Source organism: Podarcis bocagei (assembly GCF_964188305.1).
Source record: "Podarcis bocagei genome assembly, chromosome: Z".
NCBI lineage: Eukaryota > Metazoa > Chordata > Lepidosauria > Squamata > Lacertidae > Podarcis > Podarcis bocagei.
In genome coordinates, this window is record NC_138140.1 from 22,346,331 (window position 1) to 22,372,238 (window position 25,908).

Here is a 25,908-nt window from a genome sequence, read left to right on the forward strand (position 1 = left end):
ACTTACCTTTCGTTCTGTGTTTTCTGGGCAAAGGTCCACTCTTTAAAGCAGGCACTTTTTTTTTACTTTTTTACTTCTTTTGCCCTGACATATTTCCCAGTAAAACCCACTCTTTATCAGAGCGATCGGGTTTTCTGCAGATTTGCTGTTTGCTCTGATTCTTCGGTAAGGAGTGGGTTTTCCTGAGGAAAACGCAGGACAAAAAAAGGAGGGGGGGAGCTCGAACGCAGCACTTTAAAACATGGACCTTTATCTAGATAAGGTAAGTTTTAAGTGCTGTGTGGGTGTGGGAGCCAAGATAGGAATATATGTGTGATGCCAGCAATCACTAAGGGTACAAGGATGGATTTTCCATATGGGACAAAGCATGAAAGCTGCATATCTCTTACTACATATGAACGAATTGAGAAAAATTGGTCTCTATTAACTATGATTAAGTTAATCTAATACAAAAGAATATATGTAAACCAACCTATGGTGGGAAAAATTAGTAATGTTTTGGAACAGTAAGTTTAATGGTAGTGTTCCACCTAATGCTTCTTTTGACCTGCTGTAACATTATGAGTACAGCATGTTTGCATCTTGCACAGGGGTTATGTTCCAGGGGTGGTGTGTATATGCAAAAATATGTATGCTCGAACCACCCCCTTGGAATGGCCCCTCATGAACAATCTTACCTTCTGGAGCTGGTGCACCACATGGACATTGCCCCACAAGCAAGGCAGGGAGCATTTAAGCTTTCTGCTTTGCTAACTGTGTTCTAGGAGGCTCTTCTGAGGTCTTGTGGGTCCATCTGAGTTCCCACAAGGTTGCCCAAGCGTATCCCTGAGCCCAGCAGGCAAGTCTGAGAGGTTAGACGCTCTTTCTGCACTAGGAAAGCACAGCTCAAAAGGTGCTTTTAAGCTCTCTGCCTTGTATGCATTTAATTTGCACAGTTTCAGCCAGCCTGGGTTCAACCTTTTAACGATGAAATTGTGCATGTTGATCACTCTCAAGATGTGATCATACTGTATTTCTTTATGCTTCTTCCCTTGTGTATATAGACTATTAAAAAATGTGTTTTTTTAAAGTGAAATAGAGTTTGGAAGTTGAATCTGTGGTGGGGAACAGGATCTGACTGTTGGGCTGCTCCTGACCTCCCCTGCCTCCATCACTCTCAACCTGCAGGCTGTTTTGACAAGCAGGCCAGTCTGAGTGTGTTGTGCTCTGTTGTGCTTCCTACAGCTGGGATGGAGGCTCTCTATGAAGTCAGGAACTGCTCCTATCAGAATCCAGAGCCTGCCCTGAAAGGGAAACTTCGCAAATACTACATAGCGGCAAAGGAAGTTCAGTGGAATTACGGACCCTCAGGGTTAGACCTGGGCACTGGGGAAAGCCTGCTGCAGCCAAACAGGTAAGGGGGATTTTATTTGTGGATTTCCTGCTCTGCTTGAGAATGCATTTACACAGTGCTGAAAGGGGGTCCCCATCGCACAGGAGACTTTTCAACAGAGTAGCTAAACCTGCACTTTTCAAGGCGCTACAGTGTGGCACTTTGCCCCAAGAAACCAAAATATTTTTTGAACCAAGCTTCTTTGTAATGTGGTAGGTCAGGTTTTGAATTTGGGTACTCATACAGCAAATATATGAGACGCGAGTGGCGCTGTGGTCTAAACCACAGAGCCTAGGGCTTGCCGATAGTTCGAATCCCCACGACAGGGTGAGCTCCTGTTGCTCGATCCCTGATCCTGCCAACCTAGCAGTTTGAAAGCATGTCAAGTGCAGGTAGATAAATAGGTACTGCTCTGGTGGGAAGGTAAACAGCATTTCTGTGTGCTGCTCTGGTTCGCCAGAAGTGGCTTAGCCATGCTGGCCACATGACCCGGAAGCTGTACGCCGGCTCCCTCGGTCTATAGAGCGAGATGAGCACTGCAGCCCCAGAGTTGTCCACAACTGGACCTAATGGTCAGGGGTCCCCTTTACCTTTACAGCAAATATAAAGCAGCTTAAAAATGGTTAACCGTAGCAGTTGGTCCACCTGTGGTCTGTTTGATAACAAGGCAGAAATTTGTCGGCTAGTCCACCTCCCTCCTGTAGTTAGAAATAGCAGCAAGTGGATAGACACCTGGGCTCCTTTGGGAGGAAGGGCAGGGTAAAAGTCTAATAATAACTAAATAAAAATAATGGTGATAATACCCCAGACCCCTAATCATGGGAATTGTAGTCTTCTGCAGATCCCGAGAGCTCCCTATCCCTTTTAATTCCCTGTGTCCCAAGGTTGGGAGGTAGATCATCAAAACATTAGAAGAGCCTTTTGGATCAGGCCAGCAGCCCTTCTAGTCCAGCATACTATTCTGACCAGATGCCCCAAAGGGAAACCTGCAGGCAGGACCTGAGCACAAGATCACTTTCCTGTGGTTTCCAGCAACTGGGAATCAGGAGCATAGCAGCCTCCAGCTGAAAACACAGCATAGTTATCCTGGCTGGTAGTTATCAGTTGCCCTGTGTGAGGAAGTCCTTATCTGTCCTGAGTCTCCCAACATTCTCCTTCATTGTCAGCCAGTTCTAGTGTTAAATTGTGAGAAGAGGATAAAAACTTCTCTCTCTTCACTTTCCACAGGCCATGCATAATTTTATAATCTTCTATCATGTCACCTCTTACTTGGCCCAGGTGCTGCAACCTTTCTGCATTATAGACCTGGGTATAGTGTTTTTTTAATGAAATAAGGGGATGGATTATGCTTCCTTGGGAAACAGAACACTGGGTACATGTTTACAAAGCAACAGCTCTGTGTCCTTGGGGATAGTGGGGCTGCTCTGCAGTTGCTTTTTTGATGGTGTTTTAAGATTACTGAACAGTTGCACTTTCTCATCCCATCTGCCAGCTGCCCTTTATCTGGGCATAGCTGTCAACTTTTCCCTTTTCTTACGAGGAATCCTATTCAGAATAAGGGAATTTCACTTAAAAAAAGGAAAACATTGACAGCTATGTGTCTCGGTTTCTTCATTTAAAGCTAGGGGTTCTGGATGAGCCTCTCTACTCCAATCTTGATTTGGGTGAGAGCTACTTCTCTTAATTGTCTTACTTTTGGCTCACTTGGTACACACAGTGTTCTGTCAACACCACCCAAGGTCACCTTGATTTCAGCTAGTTATAAACAGCACGATCACATCTAACGTGCATTTAACTCGCACCATTTCAACCACACACAGCTGAAGGACCACTGGCTAAAATTCCACAATTTAAATGCAAGCAAGGCAGAGAGCTTTAAAGCTCTTTTAGCACCAGGTTTTCCCTTCACGAAGAGAGTTTTCAGCTCTCTGCCTTGCTTAGGCAGCCCCCACTGGTTCTTGCAAGATCTCACAGGGCCTGATTCAGCAGGCTTTTCTTATGTTCTTATGACATTATCCACCTCTGGCCTGAGCTGACTAGCAAAGGGGAAATGCTCCCTACTTCCTAGGAACCCGACTTTCATGGAGTCAAACTATTGGTTCATCTAACTTAGGGCTTAGCCACACCTCTGTTCGCCCAGCTGCTTTCCTCTGGAGAAACCCAGTCTTTAGCCCTAAATCAGAACAAACAGTACTCGGGTTTTCTGTGGTTTGCCTTTTGTTCCAATTTAGTGCTGAAGAACAGATTTTCAAGGGGAAAGCAGCAGAGCAAAGGCAAAACCTCTTGGACCTGTGGCTAGAAAGTGCAGGACAAGCAGAAAATAACAAAACAACAACAACAACAACAACAACAACAACAACAACAACAACAACAACAACAACAACAACAACAACAACAACAATTTATTATATGTACCCCGCCCATCTGGCTGGGCTACCCCAGCCACTCTGGGCGGCTTCCCAAAAATATATATTAAAATACTCTAATACATCAAACATTAAAAGCTTCCCTGAACAGGGCTGCCTTCAGATGTCTTCTAAAAGTCTGGTAGTTGTTGTTCTCTTTGACATCTGGTGGGAGGGCGTTCCACAGGGAGGGCGCCACTACCGAGAAGGCCCTCTGCCTGGTTCCCTGTAACTTGGCTTCTCGCAGTGAGGGAACCGCCAGAAGGCCCTCAGTGCTGGACCTCAGTGTCCAGGTAGAATGATGGGCGTGGAGACGCTCCTTCAGGTATACAGGACCGAGGCCATTTAGGGCTTTAAAGGTCAACACCAACACTTTGAATTGTGCTCGGAAACGTACTGGGAGCCAATGTAGGTCTTTTAAGACCGGTGTTATGTGGTCTCGGCGGCTGCTCCCAGTCACCAGTCTAGCTGCCGCATTCTGGATTAGTTGTAGTTTCCAGGTCACCTTCAAAGGTAGCCCCACGTACAGCGCATTGCAGTAGTCCAAGCGGGAGATAACCAGAGCATGCACCACTCTGGCGAGGCAGTCCGCAGGCAGATAGGGTCTCAGCCTGCGTACCAGATGGAGCTGGTAAACAGCTGCCCTGGACACAGATTTGACCTGTGCCTCCATGGACAGCTGTGAGTCCAGAATGACTCCCAGGCTGCACACCTGGTCCTTCAGGGGCACAGTTACCCCATTCAGGACCAGGGAGTCTTCCACACCTGCCTACACCCTGTCCCCCAAAACAGTACTTCTGTCTTGTCAGGATTCAACCTCAATCTGTTAGCCGCCATCCAACCTCCAACCACCTCCAGGCACTCACACAGGACCTTCACCGCCTTCACTGGTTCTGATTTGAAAGAGAGGTAGAGCTGGGTATCATCTGCATACTGATGAACACCCAGTCCAAACCCCCTGATGATCTCTCCCAGCGGCTTCATATAGATATTAAAAAGCATGGGGGAGAGGACAGAACCCTGAGGCACCCCACAAGTGAGAGCCATGGGGTCTGAACACTCATCCCCCACCACCACTTTCTGAACACGGCCCAGGAGGAAGGAGCGAAACCACTGTATGACAGTGCCCCCAGCTCCCAGCCCCTCAAGACGGTCCAGAAGGATGTTATGGTCGATGGTATCAAACGCCGCTGAGACTCATGCTTTCTAGGCAAGGAACAAGCAGAAGTGTGGAAGAGACCTCAGTGTGGTCTACATTGATTGGCAGGAGAGGCTTTCTATCATCTCAGACATGAGTTTTCCCCTGGCTCACCTGGAGATGCCAACTGAACCTGGGACTTTCTGTTTGCTAAGGAGATGCTCTGCTACTGAGCCTCTCTGGCCCTTCTCCCCAAAGGCAATTAGCTGGACTTTTTCTCACCCACCTGCACTATCAGCCTTTATATGTGACACATAAACATCCTTTCCACCTCCCTAAAAAGACAGCGTTAACGATGAAAACAGTCTTCTTTTGCCAAGTCTTGCATAGTTCAGCATCAAAGCTACTGTGGATCTTGGCTGATGCAGCTGGATTTGCAGAAGCAACAACAAAAGCTGCAAAATCTAAAGATTTGGTTGTTGTTGCATCCTGGAATCACATGTTTGCTTCTTTGTGTTTAGTTCTTCAGAGCAGTTTTTCAAGCAGAATTCCACTAGGATTGGGGGAACATATTGGAAGGTCCAATACACTGAATACATGGATGGAACTTTTCAGGTGGAGAAGGGGCGGACAAAAGAAGAAAAGCATCTCGGAATACTTGGTAATACATCAAAATTAACTTTCCTGCCCAGCCAGATATATGGGCTATGACTTGTTACATTTTGAGAGGCACGGTGGGAAGTTTTATCTATTTATCTGGAAGATTTGTAACTCACTCTTTCTGTCTTAACAGAGACACTCAATGCTGCTCACATCAACTATAAATATTTTATGATCTGGGAAACAGGGATAGTCATTCAAAAGCCAGTGCAGTGTTACAAAAACCTAAAAACAAGAGCAGTCCCAAAAATGAAATGCCTACTAGGAAAAAAATGGTATTCACAAGGCAGTGGAAAACCACCAAGGAGGAATCAGTCTACCCTCCCTAGGCAGGCAGAGTCCCACAATCTGGGTACAATCAATGAGGGGCTCCCATATTTTGTTGCAAACAAAATCAAATTTTTCTGTGTACATGATTGACTATCAATACACACTGTTTTTTTTAATCTTAGATTTTTCAAATGCATCCTGCTGGTTCCTGTCCACACAGCAATAGATAGTTTCTGATACAATGTTTTCTGGCCATTACCCCCAGTCATTATTCTCCTGTCTTCTACTACCTTTGCCTGTTCTGGGCATGCATGGAGGTATTTCTGTACCTGTCCACAAACACATTTTTAAAAGTTTTTCTTTTTTTAACCAGAAATGTGCAAGTGCAAAACAGCAAATGTTACCAGCTCCTAGTTACCATGATTCACTATGGGCAAAATGTAGGTGGTAATGGCTACTAAGATGGTTTTAAAAGAAGATTAGACAAACTCACGGAGGAGAGTACTACTAGCCATGTCTACTAGCCATGATGACTATGCTCTGCCTCCATGGCCAGATACAGTGAATGCTTCTGCGTCCATTGCTGGAAGCCGCAGGAGGGAAGAGTACTCTTGCCCCAGGTTCTGCTTGTGGTTTTCCCAAAAGAGACTTCTGGTTGATCACTGTGAGAACAGGATGCTGGACTAGGTGGGCTGTTGGCCTGATCCAGTGGGCTCTGCTTATGTTCTTATGGAGGCCTGTGCTAATTTGGGACACACGTTTCCTTTTTTGCTTTTAAATATAGAACAGGGGTCAGCAAGGTTTATTTTGCCTGGGCTGGATCGGTCCCGGGAAGATCCCTCTGTGGGTCGGATTGCACATGCGCCCGCGATTTTTTGCATCTGCGTAGATGCGATTTCCGGTGCCGCAGAAGCAAGTCCCCACCCCACGCTGCGCCGGTTTAGCACAGCATGCGAGCGGGTGGCTCGGTTTGGGGGCGGCTTGTGGGCCAGTCAAATGACCTCTGTGGGCTGCTTCCGGCCCATGGGCCTTCGGTTGCTGACCCCTGATATAGAGCTCTTGCACAATACTGATATTTAGCTATGCCAGAATTCTCATAAATAGGTGCTTTCTGCATGCAGTGTTCAGTGGACATAAGGCATGCTCATGCTGTTTGAAAACAAAATGGCTCACTGAGGGGGCAAACTTACAGACCATCTTTAGTTGTGATTCTTGCATTGCAGGGGGTTGGACTAGGTCCCTTCCAGCTCTACAATTCTATGACCTATGATTCCTGTCTTTCTCCCTGCAGGACCAGTGATCAAAGCTGAAGTCGGAGATACTATCCAGGTTACGTTTGCAAACAAAGCCTCTTGGCCTTTTAGCATTCAGCCCCATGGTGCATTTTATGAAAAGGAATGGGAAGGAACTGCTTACCAGGATGGTTAGTTCTTACATGCACATTTTCATTTTAGCAACAGCTGTATAAAAACTGTGCTCTTCACTTGCTTAGCAAGACCAGGATAAATCGCTTGGGGTGAAGAAGTAGAGGTTGTTTTCAGTTATTTCAGAAAGGGCAGGTTTCACAATGCTTTTAATGCTAGAGCTCCCTATGAGAAAGGGTTGCAGTGTTGGAACTTTCCAGTTTGGAGTGAGGTCTAATTAAGACCTCCTTTTGTGCCACATATTTTAGGATCAGGTCTCTGCTTTAAAGCTCCATGTCCGACACTTTCCTCCCTCTGGTGCTTTCCCCACAAAAACCCGCTCTTTACTGCTGAATCGGAACAAACAGCCATTTGGATTTTCCACGGGGTTCTGTTTGCTCCGATTCAGCATCAAAGAGCAGGTCTTTCTGTGGAAAGCTGCAGAGCAAATTTTTTTGAAAGTGCTTGGACACTGATTTTTAAAGTTGGACACCTGTCTGGAAAGCGTGAGGCTTGATAAGTGTGGATGAGCCTTAAGAGATGGCATGATAGAAATCTGCATAATTGTGCATGGCATTTCGGAGAAAGTGGATGGAGAAAAGTTGACACATAGGGCTTATCCATGCTCCCACTTGTCCCATGTGTAGAAAGTATGAGCCCGAGTGGTTTTCCTCTTGTCCTGTGCTTTCTAGGCATGGGGCCGAGCCACCTGCAATGTGTCACTGCCAGAGGAATTATGATTCTGAATAACAGTTGCTGGGAATCAGGTGAGGAATCCTTTTTCAGCTAGAGGGATGATTTCTCATATGGACAAGTTTCCAAGGGACCTGGCTCAAAATGGGAAGAAGCCCAGGAGCAGAATCTAAGCTCAAGGGCAGTCCTCTCCCCTCCTGCGGTTTCCAGCAGCTGGCATTCAGAAGCATTGGAGGCAGGGCATGGCTATCCAGCCTAGTAGCCATCAATAGCTCCCTTGCCCATTTTTGCCTCCAGCCCCACCCACCACTGATATGTGGCCCCTGGAAACCTGCCTGGAAGAAAATGCAGTCCTCAAGCTGAAAAAGATTCCCCACTTGCTGGGGGAGAGAGCAAGGCCCACTCAGAGCATGGGGTCTGGGAGCACGAGGGTTTCTCTTTCTCCACCCCACCCTTCCAGTTGTAGGGCGGCTCCAAGGCTTTGGATAGACACAAACTGAACCCCGAATAAGATGCAATTGTACTGTGTTATTGTTGCAAGCCATGCTGACAGCTTGGTTATGAAGTGGGGGAAACGAGCCAAACCACAAAAATTAAGAAGACACAATGCCACGAAAAGGTAGACAAAACAACAACTCGAATTGTCAAGGGATTAGAGAACTCTTCCTAAGCATAGGTGTTAAAGTTTCTGAGGCCTCTGAGGGTAAGGCAGGTGGGGAGATAGTGGAGGTACAGTGGTACCTCAGGATGCGAACCGGATCCGTTCTGAAGCCCCGTTTGCATCCTGAAGCAAACGCAACCCGCGCCCGCGCATCTGCATGTGCGCGGGTCACGTTTCGCCACTTCCGCGCATGGGCGTCACGTCATTTTGACCATCTGCGCATGCACATGCGGCGAAACCCGGATGTAACGCGCTCCGTTACTTCCGGGTTGCCACGGAGCGCAACCCAAAAATACTTAACTTGAAGCACATTTATCCTGAGGTATGACTGTATATAGAATGATGGATGGTATGGAAAATGTAGCTTGAGAAATGAGTGTCTGCCTATCATAATTCTTAGACTCAGGAGATTGCTGAACAGCACTGGTCAGTAAGATCCAGAATTACAAGAGAAAACATTTCTACCCAAACATGAAATTAACCCCCTCACAGCACTGTCTCTCACCAACTTGGCACCCTCCAGTTCCCATCAGCCTTGGCCATCTTTGTGGGGACTCATGGGAACTGGAGTCCCACAGTATTTGCAGAACACTTAGCAGGTTTCCCCCGGTTAATGCTATCTCTCCCCAGCTGCTATAAACGGCTTTAAAATTTCATTTATTTTTTGCTTTTATATCCCACCTTTTCCTCCAAAGAGCCTGAGGTATGGTGTGCATGGTCTCCCCATCATCATCAAATCCCCACAACTGTGAGGTAGGTTTGACCAAGAGGCAGTGACTGACCCAAGGTCACCCAGCGAGCTTCATGCCCAAGTGGGGATTTGAACCCTGGTCTCTCCAACACTCTAACCACTACACCATGACTAGCTCTAATGATACAAGGAGTTGCATAACCCTTCTTGCTTTTCAAAGGCTTATCTAGGAACGGAGCTGCTGTGAAGCCTCTGGGGAGCTTTGTGTACCACTGGATGGTCCCTCAACATGTTGGGCCGACAGCCACCGACCCTCCTTGTCTGACCTGGATGTATTCTTCTGCAGCAGATCCAGTCAGAGACACCAATTCTGGCTTAGTGGGGCCCTTGCTTATATGTCGGCCTGGGACTCTTGATGAACATAATAAGCAGGTATGCTTTGTTGCTTTGCCGTTGTGCCATTGACCAGTATCAGCAGAAGGGACTGGAGATGGGTAATTGTTTGAGACTCAACCTACATTAGTACTCCCATGAGACCACCATCAAAACTGCCAGCCCTACAGGGTCTGAATTCCCTGGCTCCCTACTTGATTGACAGTGGCTTGTGGTTAGGTGGGTAGACTTGGAACACGATGGCGATTATTTTATTGCTTATATCTCGCCTATCCTCTCCTGAGTCCAGGGCAATTAATAGCAAAGTTACAGCATTAAACACAAAGCAAAAAGTTTTACTTATTTACTTACTTATTTATAAGTACAGTGGAACCTCGGTTTTCAAGTGTCTCAGAAGTCGAACGTTTCAACTTTCGAACTCCGAAAACCTGGAAGTAACTGCTTCGGCTTTTGCACGATTTTTGGAAGCTGAACATGCCACGTGGCTTCTGTTTTGAGCTTCCCTATTGTATTGAGGCTTCTGTACTGAGTGGTTTTTGAACATTTTGGAAGTCGAACAGTCTTCTGGAATGGTTTACGTTTGAAAACTGAGGTTCCACTGTATATTTGTATGCCGTTTTGTCATTAAAAAATCTAAGCCATTTACAGCAATAAAACCATACAATAAAACCATTAAAAAGTTAAAAAACAGATAACAAATAACTATTGTGGTAGGACGTGTTATTAACTGCCAGCATAGGCCTGGCAGAATAGAAAAGATTTCAGCAGAAATTTAAAAGTTGACAAAGAAGGCATGAATCCCCAGTGGCAGGGAGTTCCAATGACACTCAAGGCTTAGTTTCTCACTGTTGTCAAATGAGCCTCACCAACTCGGGGAATGACCAGCAATGCTCTTGCGACTATAACCAACAATGATTAGTGCATGAGAATAGGTATTTTTCAAAAGCCTGACATCCTGTGTGTTGTTGCTATCCTAGAAAGGTGTTGAGAAGGAGTTTTATCTCTTGTTTGGTGTGTTTGATGAAAATCTAAGTTGGTATCTGGATGCAAATCTGAAGTACTTCTTGAGAAAGGACCATCCTTTTCAAGATCAAGACCATCCTTTTCAAGATCAAGACTTCAAGGAATCCAACAGGATGCACGGTATGTCATCACTCCCAATCTTAGGGAATGAAGACACAGTTGAACATTGGATTACCTAGAAATTAATCGGAGCACCTATCTGAAATATCTACTCTGAGCTATCACCTCAGAAAGGATGTTATAGAGTTGGGAAAGGTTCAGAAAGGGGCAACCAAAATGATTAAGGGGGTGGAGCAACCCCTCTGTAATCAGAGGTTGCAACATTTGGGACTTCAGCTTAGAGAAAAGGCATGTAAGAGACAACATGGTAGAAGTTTGTAAGCAATCCATGGCATGGAGAAAGTGGATAGAGGAAAGTCCCCCCCCCCATAACTCCAGAATGCATGGGCATCCAGTAAAGCTGAATGTAGGAAGATTAAGGACAGATTAAAGAGAGGACTTCTCTCAGTGCATAGCTGAACTGCAGAACTTGCTTCCAGAAGAGCCAAGGATGGGTCACTAACCTATAGGTTTAGACAAATTCATAGAGCAGAGGACTACTGATGGCTACAAACCTATAGTACTGTTTTTGGGGGACAGGGGGAGGGCAGGTGTGGAGGACTCCTGGGTCCTGAATGGGGTAACTGTGCCCCTGAAGGACCAGGTGTGCAGCCTGGGAGTCATTTTGGACTCACAGCTATCCATGGAGGCACAGGTCAACTCTGTGTCCAGGGCAGCTGTCTACCAGCTCCATCTGGTACGCAGGTTGAGACCCTACCTGCCCGCAGACTGTCTCACCAGAGTGGTGCGTGCTCTAGTTATCTCCCTCTTGGATTACTGCAATGCGCTCTGTATGGGGTTACCTTTGAAGGTGACCCAGAAACTACAACTAATCCAGAATGCGGCAGGGAGTGGCCACTGAGACTATGTAACACTGGTCCTGAGAGACCTACATTGGCTCCCAGTGCGTTTCTGAGCACAATTCAAAGTGTTGGTGCTGCTGTTTAAAGCCATAAATGGCCTCGGCCCAGTATACCTGAAGGAGCATCTCCACCCCCATTGTTCAGCCCAGACACTGAGGTCCAGCTCCGAGGGCCTTCTGGCGGTTCCCTCACTGAGAAAAGTGAGGTTACAGGGAACCAGGCAGAAGGCCTTTTCTTTTCTTTTCTTTTCTTTTTTTTTTTTTGCATTTTAAAAAAGTTTTATTGGTATTCCCATATATATACATAATATCCGTATTTAGTACATCTCATACTTTTGGACTTCCTTCCGCGTCCTTGACATTCATTCGTATTTGTTTCTTTGTAACGCATTCCACTCTTTCATACTGCCATTAATGCCACCCTTCATACGTTGTTTCCAATAAGCAATACTTATTAGTGCTTTACAATGCCTCTTTAAATCCTGCAAGCGTTGTATTTACTAAACATTTATTCTCCAGATAATCCGCAAATTTTCCCCAGTCATCTATAAATTTTTGATCCTTAATATATCTGATTTTCCCTGTTAATTTATCTAACTCCGCATATTCCGTCAATTTTAATCTCCACTCTACTATCGATGGGCCTTCTTCCTGCTTCCACTTCTGCGCTACCACGATTCTGGCTGCTGTTACCGCATACTGGAAGATTTTACAGTCTTTTCTCTTAATGTCTTTCCCCACCATACCTAATAGAAAAGCCTCGGGCTTCTTTACGAAGGTATAGCTTAATATCTTTTTGATTTCGTTATATACTTCGTCCCAGAAGCTTTTAATCTTCCCGCATTCCCACCATAAGTGATAGAACGTCCCTTCTTTCTGTCTGCATTTCCAACATTTGTTATCTGTTTTAAACATCTTAGCTAGTTTTACGGGTGTCATATACCATCTATATAACATTTTTAACATATTCTCCCTTAGTAACACACATGCCGTAAATTTTATATTCACTCTCCACAATTTTTCCCAATTCTCTAATTGAATGTCATAGCCGAGGTCCTTTGCCCACCGAGTCATCACCGTTTTAGCTTTCTCATCTTTCATGTTCCATTCTAACAGTATTTTGTACATATTTGACAGATTTTTCCGATCACCATTTATTATCTCCCTCTGAAATTTCGATGCCTTCTCTTCATAACCCCTCTCTTTCACCTCTTTTTTAAAGATTTCATTTATCTGAAAGTAGCTCAACCAATCGTATGTATAGATTTTTACCTGATCGTATGATTTTACTTTCCACTTCCCTCCTTCCTTCACTACCAATTCTTCATACCAGGCAGAGGGCCTTTTCAGTAGTGCCACCCACCCTGTGGAATGCCTTCCCATCAGATGTCAAGGAAATAAACAACTATGTGACTTTTATAAGACATCTGAAGGCAGCCCTGCTTAGGGAAGTTTTAAATGTCTGCTGTTTTATCGTGTTTTTAATATTCTGTTGGGAGCTTCCCAGAGTGACTGGGGAAACCCAGCTAGATGGGCAGCTTATAAATAATAAACTGTTATGATTTTCTTCCAGTAGCACCTTAAACAGAAGTTGCCAGATCCTTCTATATAGTGGGAAGGTGGGGAGGGGTATACCCACTATATAGAAGGATCTGGCAACTTCTGTTTCAGTGTATCTGAAGAAGTGTGCATGCACACGAAAGCTCATACCAAGAACTAACTTAGTTGGTCTTTAAGGTGCTACTAGAAGGAATTTTTTTTATTATTTTGACTATGGCAGACCAACACGGCTACCTATCTGTAACTGAAACTGTTATGATATTATTATTACAAGCCATGATGGCCTTGCTCTGCGTTAACAAGTTGGAGGCAGCAATGCTTATCAATGCCAGTTGCTGCAAACCACAGGAGGGGAAAGTGTAGCTCTTGCGCAGCTTGCTGGTTTCCCATTGGGGCATCTTGTTGGTCACAATGAGAACAGGATGCTGGATTTGATGGGGCCCCTTTGGCCTGATCCAGCAGGCTCTTACAATGTTCTTATTTATTTCATTTATTTCTTTTGTAAAATTTGTACTCTACTTGGTTGCAAAAAAAAAAAAGCCTCCCCAAATTCAAAGCAGTATATGAAAAGGTATGGTCTATGCATGAATCAAATAAATAAATGTCTCCTTTTTTGTTTATTTTCCTTTGGGGTTCCCCCCTCCCTTAAAGCCATTAATGGGTTCCTGTTCAGCAACATGCCTCTCCTAGATGTCTGCAGGGAAGAAACTGTCTCCTGGCATCTCTTGGGCTTTGGCAGTGAAGCCGACGTCCATGGCGCAACCTTCCAGGGAAATACGGTCTTGATGAATGGGATGAGGCGAGATGGAGCCAGTCTCTTCCCTCACACATTTGCCACAGCCCTCATGCAGCCAGATAGCGAAGGTAAATGCCTCAACCCATTTGCAACCTTTCTTTCTCAAGGGAGACATAAGTCATGCCCAAACCATATATTTTATGCATGCTTAAAAGCACAAGGTTTCCCTGAAAAAATCCTGGGAACTATAGTTTGTCAAGGGTCTTGGGGAATTACAGCTCTGTGAGGCATGGGCTACATTTTGCAGGATGCTGTGGGGGGGGGAGTGTGTGCTTCCAGTGCATGGTGTGGAGCAGTGTAGTCAGTTTAGAAGCAAGTAAACATTTTCAGTCTAATCATAACCTTTACTGTCCAAGGAAAGACAGTTACGCAAGCTTTCAATAAAGGCCATGTACAGACACTGACCTTGGATATGCAAGATCTCCTAAATCCCTGGAGATGAATTTTTCAGGGTCTTGTTTTGCTTTCAAGATTGAGGCACAGTGTGGTAGAATCACAGAATTGTAGAGCAGAGTGCAATTGAATTAGAACCTGGGAGACCAGGGTTCAACTTTCCACCCAGCAATGAAGCTTAGTGGGCTCTCTTGAATCACACCCTCCTTCTCAGCCTAACCTACCTCACAGAATCGTTGTGAGGATAAAATGAGGGTTCATTAGTTAGACCCATGGCTTGATATGATAGAACACAAGTCTGTCCTGAAAATGCAAACCCAAGGGGGGGAGGTGACATGAATGAAGTTTATAAAAATTATGCCTGGCAAAGAGAAAGTGGATAGAGAAAAGTTGCTCTACCTCTCTCATGACACTAGAATTTGTGGACATCCAATGAAGCCAAATGTTGGAAGATTAAGAAAGATGAAAGGAAGTCCTTCGCAAAGCAGACAGTTAATAATAATATTATAATAATTTATTATTTATACCCCACCCATCTGACTGGGTTGAACTGTGGAACTCCCTGTGGTGGACTACAAAGCCCATCAGCCACAGCCAACACAGCCATATGGCACTGGGGGGGGGCATTCCTGTGTTGGCTGAGGCTGGTGGGAGTTTTGATTGAAAACATCTGGAGGGACCTGCCTGCAACCATCTTGCACATCTCTGTTTATGCTGCCCGCTAGGGACTTTTGAAGTATACTGTCAGACTAGCAACCACTACCAGTCTGGGATGAGAGGACGTTACTCAGTTCAGCAGTGTGGGAAGAACACACTGTTTCCAGACCAGCAATATGAGCAAGTGAGGACCCTCTACGTCATGGCAGAAGAAGTGGAGTGGGACTATGCTCTGGATCGCCGTTGGGCACTGGAAAGATATAACAGCTCTGTGGAGGAGAGGTAACTGGTCTGCTTCAGAAAGGAGCAGGAGGACTAGATAGTCCATTGGCCTGATCCAGCAGGCTTTTCTTCTGTTCTTCTGGCTCCTCTCCACGCCAAGTTGGCTGAGTTAACTTTTATTTGCTTGCTTTACAGTATGGATTTGTATGCCACCTTTCAAAACAAAAGTTTCCATAAGAGGGCTTATAGTCAGTGTCATAATATTAAAAACAAAACAAAAACACAAATACCTGCAATTTTATAAAGAGACAGCATAAGACAGTTACTAGTCCATACCCACAAAATAATGTTACAGTTCAAAAACAGAGAGCTTAAAAACCCAGCTTGTCCTTTTAACCCAAAGGAGCAATGAGGTTGTCAGACCCCAGAACTTTCCTGAAGTTCCCAGGTTTGCTCAGCCATTACCAGGTGGGGGGAGGGGGGTGGCTTGAATCTCCAGGTGGACAAGTCCACCTGAAAATATTATTATTATTATTATTATTATTATTATTATTATTATTATTATTATTGCTGTGAGTGCAGCTTGCAAGCTTCAGCCTAGTAAAGGTAAAGGGACCCCTGACCATTAGGTCCAGTCGTGACTGACTCTGGAGTTGCGGCGCTCATCTCGCTTTATTGGCCGAGGGAGCCGGTGTACAGCTTCCGGGTCATGTGGCCAGCATGACTAAGCCGCTTCTGGCGAACCAGAGCAGCGCACGGAAACACTGCTTTCGAACTGCTAGGTTGGCAGGAGCTGGGACTGAGCAACAGGAGCTCACCCCATCGAACCGCCGACCTTCTGATTGGCAAGCCCTAGGCTCTGTGGTTTAACCCACAGAGCCACCCACGTCCCTTATTTGCATGGGTTGGGGTAGGGGAGCCTGATGCCTGGTCCTGCAAGAGCATCTCTCCCCTCCCCTCCAGGGGCTTCAGAAGTATTGCTGCCTATCTTATAAATATTATAGTTATTGCTGCACACAAAAGGGATGGCGTGCCCTCTGGCCTTTTAACATGCTTACTAGCTCTTGCCCTGCTATTGCTCCCCAGAAGCACTATATGGAAGACAGAAGGTTTTTGAGGCTTTAAATGTGCGGATTGCAGCAATATGCCTAAGGAAAGAGGTGGGGAACCTAAGGCTGGAGGGAAAAGGAGGCCCTCTCTGGACCTCTGCAGCCAGGGCTCCAACCACCCCCTCAGTGGCGCACACACCTGAGTGCTTTTGCCTGAGTGTCCTTCAACAGAATGCCTCCCACTTGCCGGAAAAGAGGCTGGGAAGACATGTGGGTGGGTAAAAGCTTCCGACTTCTGCACAGCTAGAACGCAGCTGATTTCAGAAAGATAACAGCAACATCCATTTTCAGGGCTGTCTTAAGCATATCCGGCCGTGGTGCAAAGATCCCTCCGGCGCCCCACCCCGCATTTTCCAGAGTTGTCGACCTTTTCCCAAGCCTCTGCAGGGATTTCTCTCCTCCTCAGGGGCTTGGGAAGGAAGCTGCATGTCCGCCAGCCATATAGTTGGCAGGGTGCAGCTTCCATCCTAAGCCTCTGCGGGGGTCGCTCTCCTCCTGCGGGGGCTTGGGAAGAAAGCTGCACACCTGCCAGCCATGTGGTTGACAGGGCGCAGCTGGCGGGTGTGCAGGAGGGAAAGGGGAGGCCACCGGCAAAGCCGCGCAGCGTCCCCACTCGCTGGAGCGCCCCTGAGAAGCTAGCGCCCTGGCGCAACGTGCCAGTAATCCCAATGGTAAAGATGGCTCTGGCCATTTTAGCTCTAGCCACATCCACTTTTGCCTCTCTGGCCCTGCTGATCCCTGAGATGTGGCCCCTTGAAAGCTGCTCATGTTGGAATGCAGCCCTGAAATCCCTGGCTGGAGGGATCTCATGAAACCATTCCACCACCAACACCAAGGGCATGCACCAGGATATTATCACTTTTAGTTCCCCTGCTAGTTCATAGCTGACCTGTACCCAGGTCCCCCTATGCTAAGCCTTTTCCAGGCATCTCCCGAAGCCTTTCATCTCAGCGGGTTTCACATCTCCAGAAACCAGATTCCCTAGAGCCATGACCTGCCCGGCACAGACAAGATGTGTGTTATTGTTTTATTAATGCCAACAGAGCATCATTAACGCACAAAGGAACTTCAGCATTCACAGGTATAGTGACGTGTTTCTGAGTGGCAAGAACGGACTCCTTGGCTCCCGGTACAAAAAAGCAGTGTACAGGGAATACACGAATGGGACGTTCAAGACCCCAAAGAGCAGGACGGATGGCGAGGAACACCTAGGGATCCTGGGTAAGGAGAAGGATTGTACACAAAGTAGGTGCTGCTCCTCTCACTTCTCCAGGAGTTAGTGATGGCCACCAAATTAAATGGGTTTAAAAGATGGCCCACTGACCTGATCCAGCAGGATCTTCTTTTGTTCCTGTGTTCCATTCGAGCAAGTCAGGGGCTTAACCTGCAAGCAAGTTTGTTAGATAGCACAATCAGAAACAGGCCTTTGGCTACAGGGGTCTTTTTTACTTATTTTTGCTTTTACTTTTTTTTACTTCCATAGAAAAGGGTGAATATAAATTAAATGCATGGGGGGGGGGTGCGCCAGTTGTCACTTTGATGAAAACAGCATTGCATGGACGCTGAAAAAAAAATGTGCACAAAAATCCCACAATGAACACCCGTCCAGATGACCTGGTCTACACGTGCAGCAGAGTTAGATGTTTGAAAGCTAGAGACAGTAGAGTGCACTGCACTGTTTCAGACAGCAGGTGGGGGTATAACTTATGAATCAGCCCCTTTGTAAAAACATTCTCTGCAAATGAATTTTAATGCAGCAGGGTGTTAAAGGACTCTTTTGTTTTTCACAGCAATAGGCTAACTCAGCTATACCGCTGGAAATTGTTTCTAGATTTACCAGTTTTCTAATTAACAAGTGGTGGGTTTTTTATGGTTTGGTTTAGTTTGATACTCTAGGAGAGTGTTCAAAAAATAGGATGCCTTGTGGTCTGAGGTGGTACATTGCATTCCCCGGCCTCAGAACCCTGCCATTCTGTTAACACATCATATGTCTGCATGTGTAAACCAAGCCCGGTCACTGCTCTTTTTCCAGCTGGAGCTCACCGAAACCCAGTTCTGGCACCTCTTAGGTGGGTGCCATTGCCATTCTAAGAGAACAAGGAGGGTGTTCGTGGTGAGTTCTGGCACCTCTTTTTCTAGAAAAACAGCACTGGAGGCATAAGGGTTTGTTATTCTGACTGGTGTGTAATTGGAATGCGGAGTTAAAGTAAATTATCAAATCATCAATTCTAGCACGCAGGGGACCGCCTCTCCTGGTATGCCCCGCAGAGGATCTTAAGGTCCACAAATTACAACATTTTGGAGGTGCCAAGTCACAAGGTGGTTAGATTGGTCTCAACTAGGGCCAGGGCCTTTTCAGTACTGGCCCCAACTTGGTGGAACGCTGTGTCACAAGAGACTAGGGCCATGCGGGACCTGCCATCTTTCCACAGGGCATGCAAGACAGAGCTGTTCCACCTGGCCTTTGGTTTGGACTCAGTCTGACCCTTATGTTTCCCTCCCCCTTATGGTTTTGGTCTATGGGCTATCATTAAAATGAGGCTGCTTTTTAAATTGTACCTTAACCTGTATTTTAAATTGGTCCCCCCTTATGTTTTTATTGTAATTTTACTGGTGTTAGCTGCCCTGAGCCTGGCTCTGGCTGGGGAGGCCAGGGTATAAATAATTTATTTATTTATTTTAATTATTATTATTATTATTATTATTTGAACAATTGGCATTATTAATTGTATTATGATTTGGTATTATAAATTGGTATTGACAACGAGGCTTTTATTGGGTTATTGTAACTGAAAACTAATAAAAATTATTACATAAAAAAGAAAAAAAATATAGCACTGGGCCTGATGTACCTTGGACTTCAAATTATCATCATAATAGACTCCCATTATAAATGTAAGAACTGAGGATGTCTAGGCACTTGAGGGTCTTCTCCCCCATTGTAATGCCTCTCCAGATGTAGGTGGGAGTCTCTCTGTGGCAACATTCACAACGCACATTTAAAGCAGTATCTGAGCACCATGCCACTTTAAACAGTCACGACAGCCCCCCCCCCCAATATTCTGGGAGCTGTAGTTTGTTAAGGGTGATTAACATTGGTAGGAAGCCCCTGTTTCCCTCCCAGAGGTACAATTCCCAGTGTGGTTTGATAATGCAGCTCCCATAATTCTTTTGGGGAAGCCACTGACTATTTAAAATGGTACAGTGGTGCCTCGCAAGACAAAAAGAATCCGTTCTGTGATTCTCTTCGTCTAGCGGTTTTTTCATCTTGCGAAGCAAGCCCATTGAAGGATTAGCGGATTAGCGCTATTAGTGGCTTTTGGCGGCTTATCTGCTGATAGGATCAGCTGATAAGCGGCTTAGCGGCTTAGAAAAAGGGGGGAGGGAAAAAACCAACAGGAACTCGCAAGACATTGTCGTCTTGCGAAGCAAGCCCATAGGAAATTCGTTTTGCGAAGCACCTCCAAAACGGAAAACTCTTTCGTCTAGCGAGTTTTCCGTCTTGCGAGGCATTCGTCTTGCGGGGCACCACTGTGTAATAGAACTTTAATGGCATGATGTCAATGTGGACTGTATCTCTGGAGTGCTGTGTTCTTTTGATAAGTTTTTCTGTTTTCCCTTCTCCATGGCTCTTCAGTATACTGTGGGTAGCGATGGAAATTTATTATGTGCTCCTTATTATGGGCTGTTCTGTCCATGCCCACTCTTTTCTGCCCATGCCTTTCCCGCTCTCATGGGAAAATAGCTGGGTCAGTATAAATAACTACCGCAGCTTAGTCACAGTGCAAGCCATCAGAAGAGATGGGTCTGACGATAATTGCAGGGGAGCACAGCTGTACTAGGCACAAAACAAATCTGGGGCCCAGACTCTCAGCTTTTCTATTTCCTTCTTCTTTTTAAAAACGGTTTTATTAACGTTATTATTGCAATTCATTGCCATAGCTATTATATATGAAGCATTCTTGTTTTCTAAGAAGAAAAAAGAAAACAAATTAACTAGAAAAGGTGGGGGGCGGAGAGAACATGAGATGTGGAAGGCGGAAGGGATAATATAACAAAAAATTCTATGGGGCAATTAATAAAAGGGAAAATGTCATCATTTACATTGTCATCCAGAAATGTAAGAACTTCGCAATACATTTTGTTTTCTTAATTATTTCAGATTGCATTTTTCTTTTCTTTCTTCGGTTTTTTTGGTAATTGGTTTTTCAATTTCAATTAACAAAATATAGCCATACTAGGAAAAGGAGGCTTAGTAGATGTACAGAAAAGAAAGCTAAATAGCAGCTGATGGTTGTATTTTTAAACATTCCAAGAAAGACAATCAAATGAAAGTATCTCTCAATAAGTTTCCTTGAGTCTGTCGAGAGTGAAAACCATGTTTGATTGCCTTAACAAAGCCAATAAAAGGATATATAGAAAGCGTTAGTCCTCCCATCGCACTGGATCAATATTCCTTTTGTGAAATGTTTGTCCATAAGCATGAAGTCCCATACTTGCAAACTTCAGCCTTCAAAAAGATTTGCATTTAAAGTTTTCCAGATCTTTATGATCACTAATCTAATTGCCAATAATAAATGGAGGATGAGGTTCTTATTGGTTATGTTCTTAATCTGAGGAGTAAAATAAGTGCTGCATGTTTCTTATACATAAGTTTTATCATTACGATATTTTGCCAGGTTTTCCTTGGCTAATTAGTTGTAGCAGGGGGATCTTTGTTTCCCCATTTCTGCAGCTTTCCTTTCCTTTTGTAAAAGCCTCTTCCCCTTGAAGAATGAGAATTCTGAAGCAAGATATTCAGGCACCACTCTAACCAGTTCATTCAGGAGAAGTGAGCCTCCTCCTGCCTTTCAGTGTTTTAGCTAATTAAAATTGTTTGCAAAGATGATACATGGGTGTGTAGCAAGGTTTTTTTTTGGGGGGGCAGGCCTTTTTTGGGGGTGACAGAACCTCAGTTAGCTAAGCATTTTTATTTATTTTTATTGATTGGGGGGACAACTATCCCTCGCTGCACCCCCGGCTATGCCCATGTAAAGGTAAAGGGGCCCCTGACCGTTAAGTACAGTCGCAGACGACTCTGGGCTTGCGGCGCTCATCTCACTTTAGTGGCTGAGGGAGCCGGCGTACAGCTTCCGGGTCATGTGGCCAGCATGACTAAGCCGCTTCTAGTGAACCAGAGCAGCGTACGGAAATGCCGTTTACCTTCCTGCTGGGGTGGTACCTATTTATCTACTTGCACTTTGACATGCTTTCGAACTGCTAGGTTGGCATGTATAGTAGGCTAAATCAAACACACTCAGGTAAAAGCAGGGAGGGTTGTGCAGAACTGAGAGACGTGGCCTGCATTGAGGCCTGGAGAGTTGCTTTCTCCCAAAGCAGCAGGTTAAAATAGTGCTTGCATATTTCACTTCAGAACTCTCATTACTTAGTGAGTGGGGACTTACTTTGGGAAGCAAGCAAGTGGGGGGTGGGTCTGGGTCCTAAATTCACTCTGAACCTAGTATAGCAGTGCCCCCTGCACGTCTTGGCGGGCTTGAGTAGATCCACTTCTTCCAATAGCTTGGACTGTGGAAACATTGAGATCATTCTTTGTACTGACCCAGCAATAGCCACAGCTATTGCATGAGCACATGCACATCACTGTATCAGCACTGTTCTGCCACCCACGTATTGCTTTCAATGCACTGCTTTCAAGTGTACATCTTTTTATGTTGTTCTCATCCATTCCCAGTCACTGTCCCAACAGCGTTTGTTCCCTAAAGCATCTCCTTGCCTCTAGGTCCGTTCATCTGGGCAGAAGTGGGAGACATCCTCAATATTGTGTTCAAGAACAACGCCACACGGCCTTACTCCCTTCATGCTCATGGAATCCTGGAGAAGAACAGCAACAAAGGCTCGGAAGCAGCAATGCCTGGTGAGTCTTAGCCCTCTGCTGTGAGTTGCCTTGTCTAGACCCCTGTGTCATGTATAGCGGCCAAGCTTCTTATTAACTTTCCCCTGCAGTGCTCACATAGACCACCTGGAGTCCATCCTCAGGCACCTGTATGGTTAGAGGCTGGGTGGGCTCCCTATTATTTTGCACAGTCTGGGACCCATACCAATAGACTCGAGTGACAAGAAAGGAGATTCCGATGAAACATCAGGAAGAACTTTCTGATAGCAAGAGCTGTTCGACTGTGGAATGGACTCCATTGGAAGGTGGTAGACTCTCCTTCCTTGGAAGTTTTTGGTTTTTTTGTTTTGTTTTTTTTGCTCCTGAGCTTTCCCCGTAAAAACCTTCTCTTTAAAGCTCAATGGAAGCAAATGGCAACCCAAAGAAAACCCAAATAGCCATTTCCTCCCATTAAAGGAGCCAGTTCGCTCCTTTAGACAGCGGCATATCATGGAGAAAGCTCCAGAGGGAAAGGAAGGGTGTGTGCTCAGATACAGAGCTTTAAAGTGTAGGCCTGTGCCTGGGAAGAGCAGGGCAAAAGGTAATTGTGGGTAAGCCCCTGATTTTCAATAAGAAACATTTCATAATTGGATATCTAAATGACTTAATTGTAAGATATGTTTAGAAACCTGATACAAGTTTTAATCTTCTTCTAGTCTATTGTTATTTTAACTTTTCAAAAATTTTAAATTATTGTTAATTTTCCACATTGGTAATTGTATTATCTTTTTTTTTGCAAACCCTTTAGAGGTTTTTTTTAAAAAATATAATTAAGTGCTGTATAGTATAAGGGACATGGGTGGTGCTGTGGTCTAAACCACTAGGGCTTGCTGATCAGAAGGTTGGCGGTTCGAATCCCCGTGACAGGGTGAGTTCCTGTTGTTCGGTCCCAGCTCCTGCCAACCTAGCAGTTTGAAAGCACGTCAACGTGCAAGTAGATAAATAGGTACCGCTCTGGCGGGAAGGTAAACGGCGTTTCCATGCGCTGCTCTGGTTTCGCCAGAAGCGGCTTAGTCATGCTGGCCACATGACCTGGAAAAGCTGTCTGTGGGCAAACACCGTCTCCCTCGGCCAGTAAAGCGAGATGAGCGCCGCAACCCCAGAGTCGTTCACAACTGGACCTAATGGTCAGGGGTCCCTTTACCTTTACCTTTACAGTATGAATATTATGAAATAAATAAGTCTCTGAGATTCCAACAGAAGTAGAAAGGTGTCAATTTCTCTCTAATAATAATAATAATAATAATAATAATAATAATAATAATAATAATAATAAATTTGTGTCTGTGTCTGTCTCTGTCTCAGGTGAAATTGTCACCTATCGGTGGGATGTTCCTGAAAGATCTGGCCCAGGACCTAATGATTCTGCCTGTGTCTCTTGGATCTACTATTCCAGTGTGGATCCTGTAAAGGTTTGCAGTTTTTCTCTAGCTTTTGTGAGAGGATTATACCACCATGCAAAGGAGCTCCCCACCAGGATGTTTATTCATAATAAGATAAAAAAAATCCTTCCAGTAGCACCTTAAAGACCAACTAAGTTAGTTCTTGGTATGAGCTTTCGTGTGCATGCACACTTCTTCAGATGCTACTGGAAGGAATTTTTTTATTTTGACTATGGCAGACCAACACGGCTACCTATCTGTAACTATTCATACTAAGCTTACACTTTGCAAGCAAAGACCTGTGCTCACTGTACAGGTTTCAGGGACAAGGCTGAAGAGAAGGAGGAATGGTGAAGGTCACCCCCCCCCTTCTCCTGTAGCTCCCAGAGAAGAGGATGGCAGTCTCGAATTACAGCAGGGCTGTGAGGAAAACAACAACTTAGAGAGAGGAAAACAGAAGAGTTGTAAGGTGTTAGGAGATGGAGGAGGGGAGGCAAAACAGTTAGCTGACACGTCACTGGACCGCATAACCAACCCTTCTCCCAAAACGCGACATTCGTTAAGGGTGCAGCACAAAGGGCACAGAGACAGTTGACCATGGATGGACGCCATAGAGGCAGGTGTTGTTGCTAGAAGGGAAGGAGGGAGGAGCTCGGTGCGAGCAATGCTATATCATTGAGGAATGACTGGATTCTTCGTCTTTCACTGTGATGACTCAAAAAAAATCTTAAGAAATAACTTTCTTGTTTCCTCCCTGCTTCTTGGTGCCATTGGGAGAGGGAGAGAATTCCTCACTCCTGGCAATAGGGTTGCCATATTTCAAAAACTAAAAACCAGGACACCCCAAAGCTGTTAAGCTTTTGTTTTACAAAAACACCAGAAAAAAAGAGAAAAAAGACAACGTGCCACCTTTCAGAAATCACTCCCAGGTGCCAATTCCACCTTTGAAATCCCAGTAACGTCTGGGAAAATCCAGACATATGGCAGTTTGGGAAACCCTGGTTTATAGAAATCCTTGGTTGTAGCCCGTAGAATGTACAGTGGTACCTCAGGATGCAAACAGGATCCGTTCCGGAGCCCCATTCGCATCCTGAACGGAACGCAAGGCGCACCTGCGTGCCTGCGCATGCGTGGGTCGCGTTTCATTGCTTCCGCGCATGCGTGTGACGTCATTTTGAGCGTCTGCACATGTGCGAGCGGTGAAACCCAGAAGTAGCGCACTCCATTACTTCCAGGTTGCCGCGGAGCGCAACACGAATGCGCTCAACCCGAAGCGCATTCAACTCGAGGTATGACTGTACTTTGGAGGAGAATTATTTTGGTTCCAGAAGCTGCCCCAGCTAACAGGAGTCTATAAGTAAAACTGCTAGGATAACCTTCCTAACTTTTCTCTGCCCTTTTACCCCCAGGATGTGTTCAGTGGTCTCATTGGCCCCCTAAAGGTCTGCCGTAAAGGGGCGCTGGATTTAGATGGGAGAAGGAAAGGTGTCAACAAGGAGTTTGCACTCCTCTTCTTGATTTTTGATGAAAATCAGTCCTGGTACCTGGAGGAGAATGTGCAAAAGTATGCCCAAGGGGACTGGGTTCATTCCCACCGAGAGGATGAAGAGTTTCTGGAGAGCAACAAAATGCACGGTGACTTTGTGTTATTACTTTTTCGTCCTGCATGGCTGCCTGCCTTTGCCCTGGATTGCAAAGTGTTGCCTAGAATTGTCTGTATTAAAAAAACAACACCTGGGCCATCTATTTCCCACTGGTACCATCTTTTCAAAAGTAATGTTCATAATTATTTATTTGGGTTTCTCACTGGAAAGGCTATGGGGGTAGGGAAAAGAAAGGGACCTCTCTACCGCCTTTCAACCAAGGTATTATGTGTTTTCAGAACCCACCTTATTCTGATGACTGTAATCTGTGTTAACTGGTTTTAGTATTTCATTTTAAACTTTAGCAAACTGTCTTGGGACCTGCTGGTGAAGGGCAAGTAATAAATAAATGATAACAGCAGCAATAACTATAATATTTATAAGATAGGCAGCAATACTTCTGAAGCCCCTGGTCTTGCAGGACCAGGAATCGGGCTCCCCTACCCCAACCCATGCAAATAAGAGACCAATAAGGGATGCGGGTGGCGCTGTGGGTTAAACCAGAGAGCCTAGGGCTTGCCGATCGGACGGTCGGCAGTTCGAA

General features: G+C 45.3%; 1 protein-coding gene across 3 annotated transcripts in view; it reads left to right on the plus strand.

Annotated features, from left to right (window-relative positions):
* Positions 1–25,908, plus strand: part of HEPH (hephaestin) — a 49,169-nt gene that overhangs the window by 14,818 nt on the left and 8,443 nt on the right. For 2 of the 3 annotated variants that reach the window (XM_081178678.1, XM_081178679.1), the window contains exons 7-17: positions 1,225–1,393; positions 5,437–5,576; positions 7,137–7,268; positions 9,514–9,725; positions 10,664–10,829; positions 13,882–14,094; positions 15,145–15,358; positions 17,480–17,628; positions 22,187–22,321; positions 23,645–23,751; positions 25,131–25,356. In XM_081178678.1, the coding sequence (XP_081034804.1) occupies positions 1,225–1,393; positions 5,437–5,576; positions 7,137–7,268; positions 9,514–9,725; positions 10,664–10,829; positions 13,882–14,094; positions 15,145–15,358; positions 17,480–17,628; positions 22,187–22,321; positions 23,645–23,751; positions 25,131–25,356 (1,863 nt within the window). The remainder of the gene's footprint in view (positions 1–1,224; positions 1,394–5,436; positions 5,577–7,136; positions 7,269–9,513; positions 9,726–10,663; positions 10,830–13,881; positions 14,095–15,144; positions 15,359–17,479; positions 17,629–22,186; positions 22,322–23,644; positions 23,752–25,130; positions 25,357–25,908) is intronic. The other variant, XM_081178680.1, reaches the window with a different exon arrangement.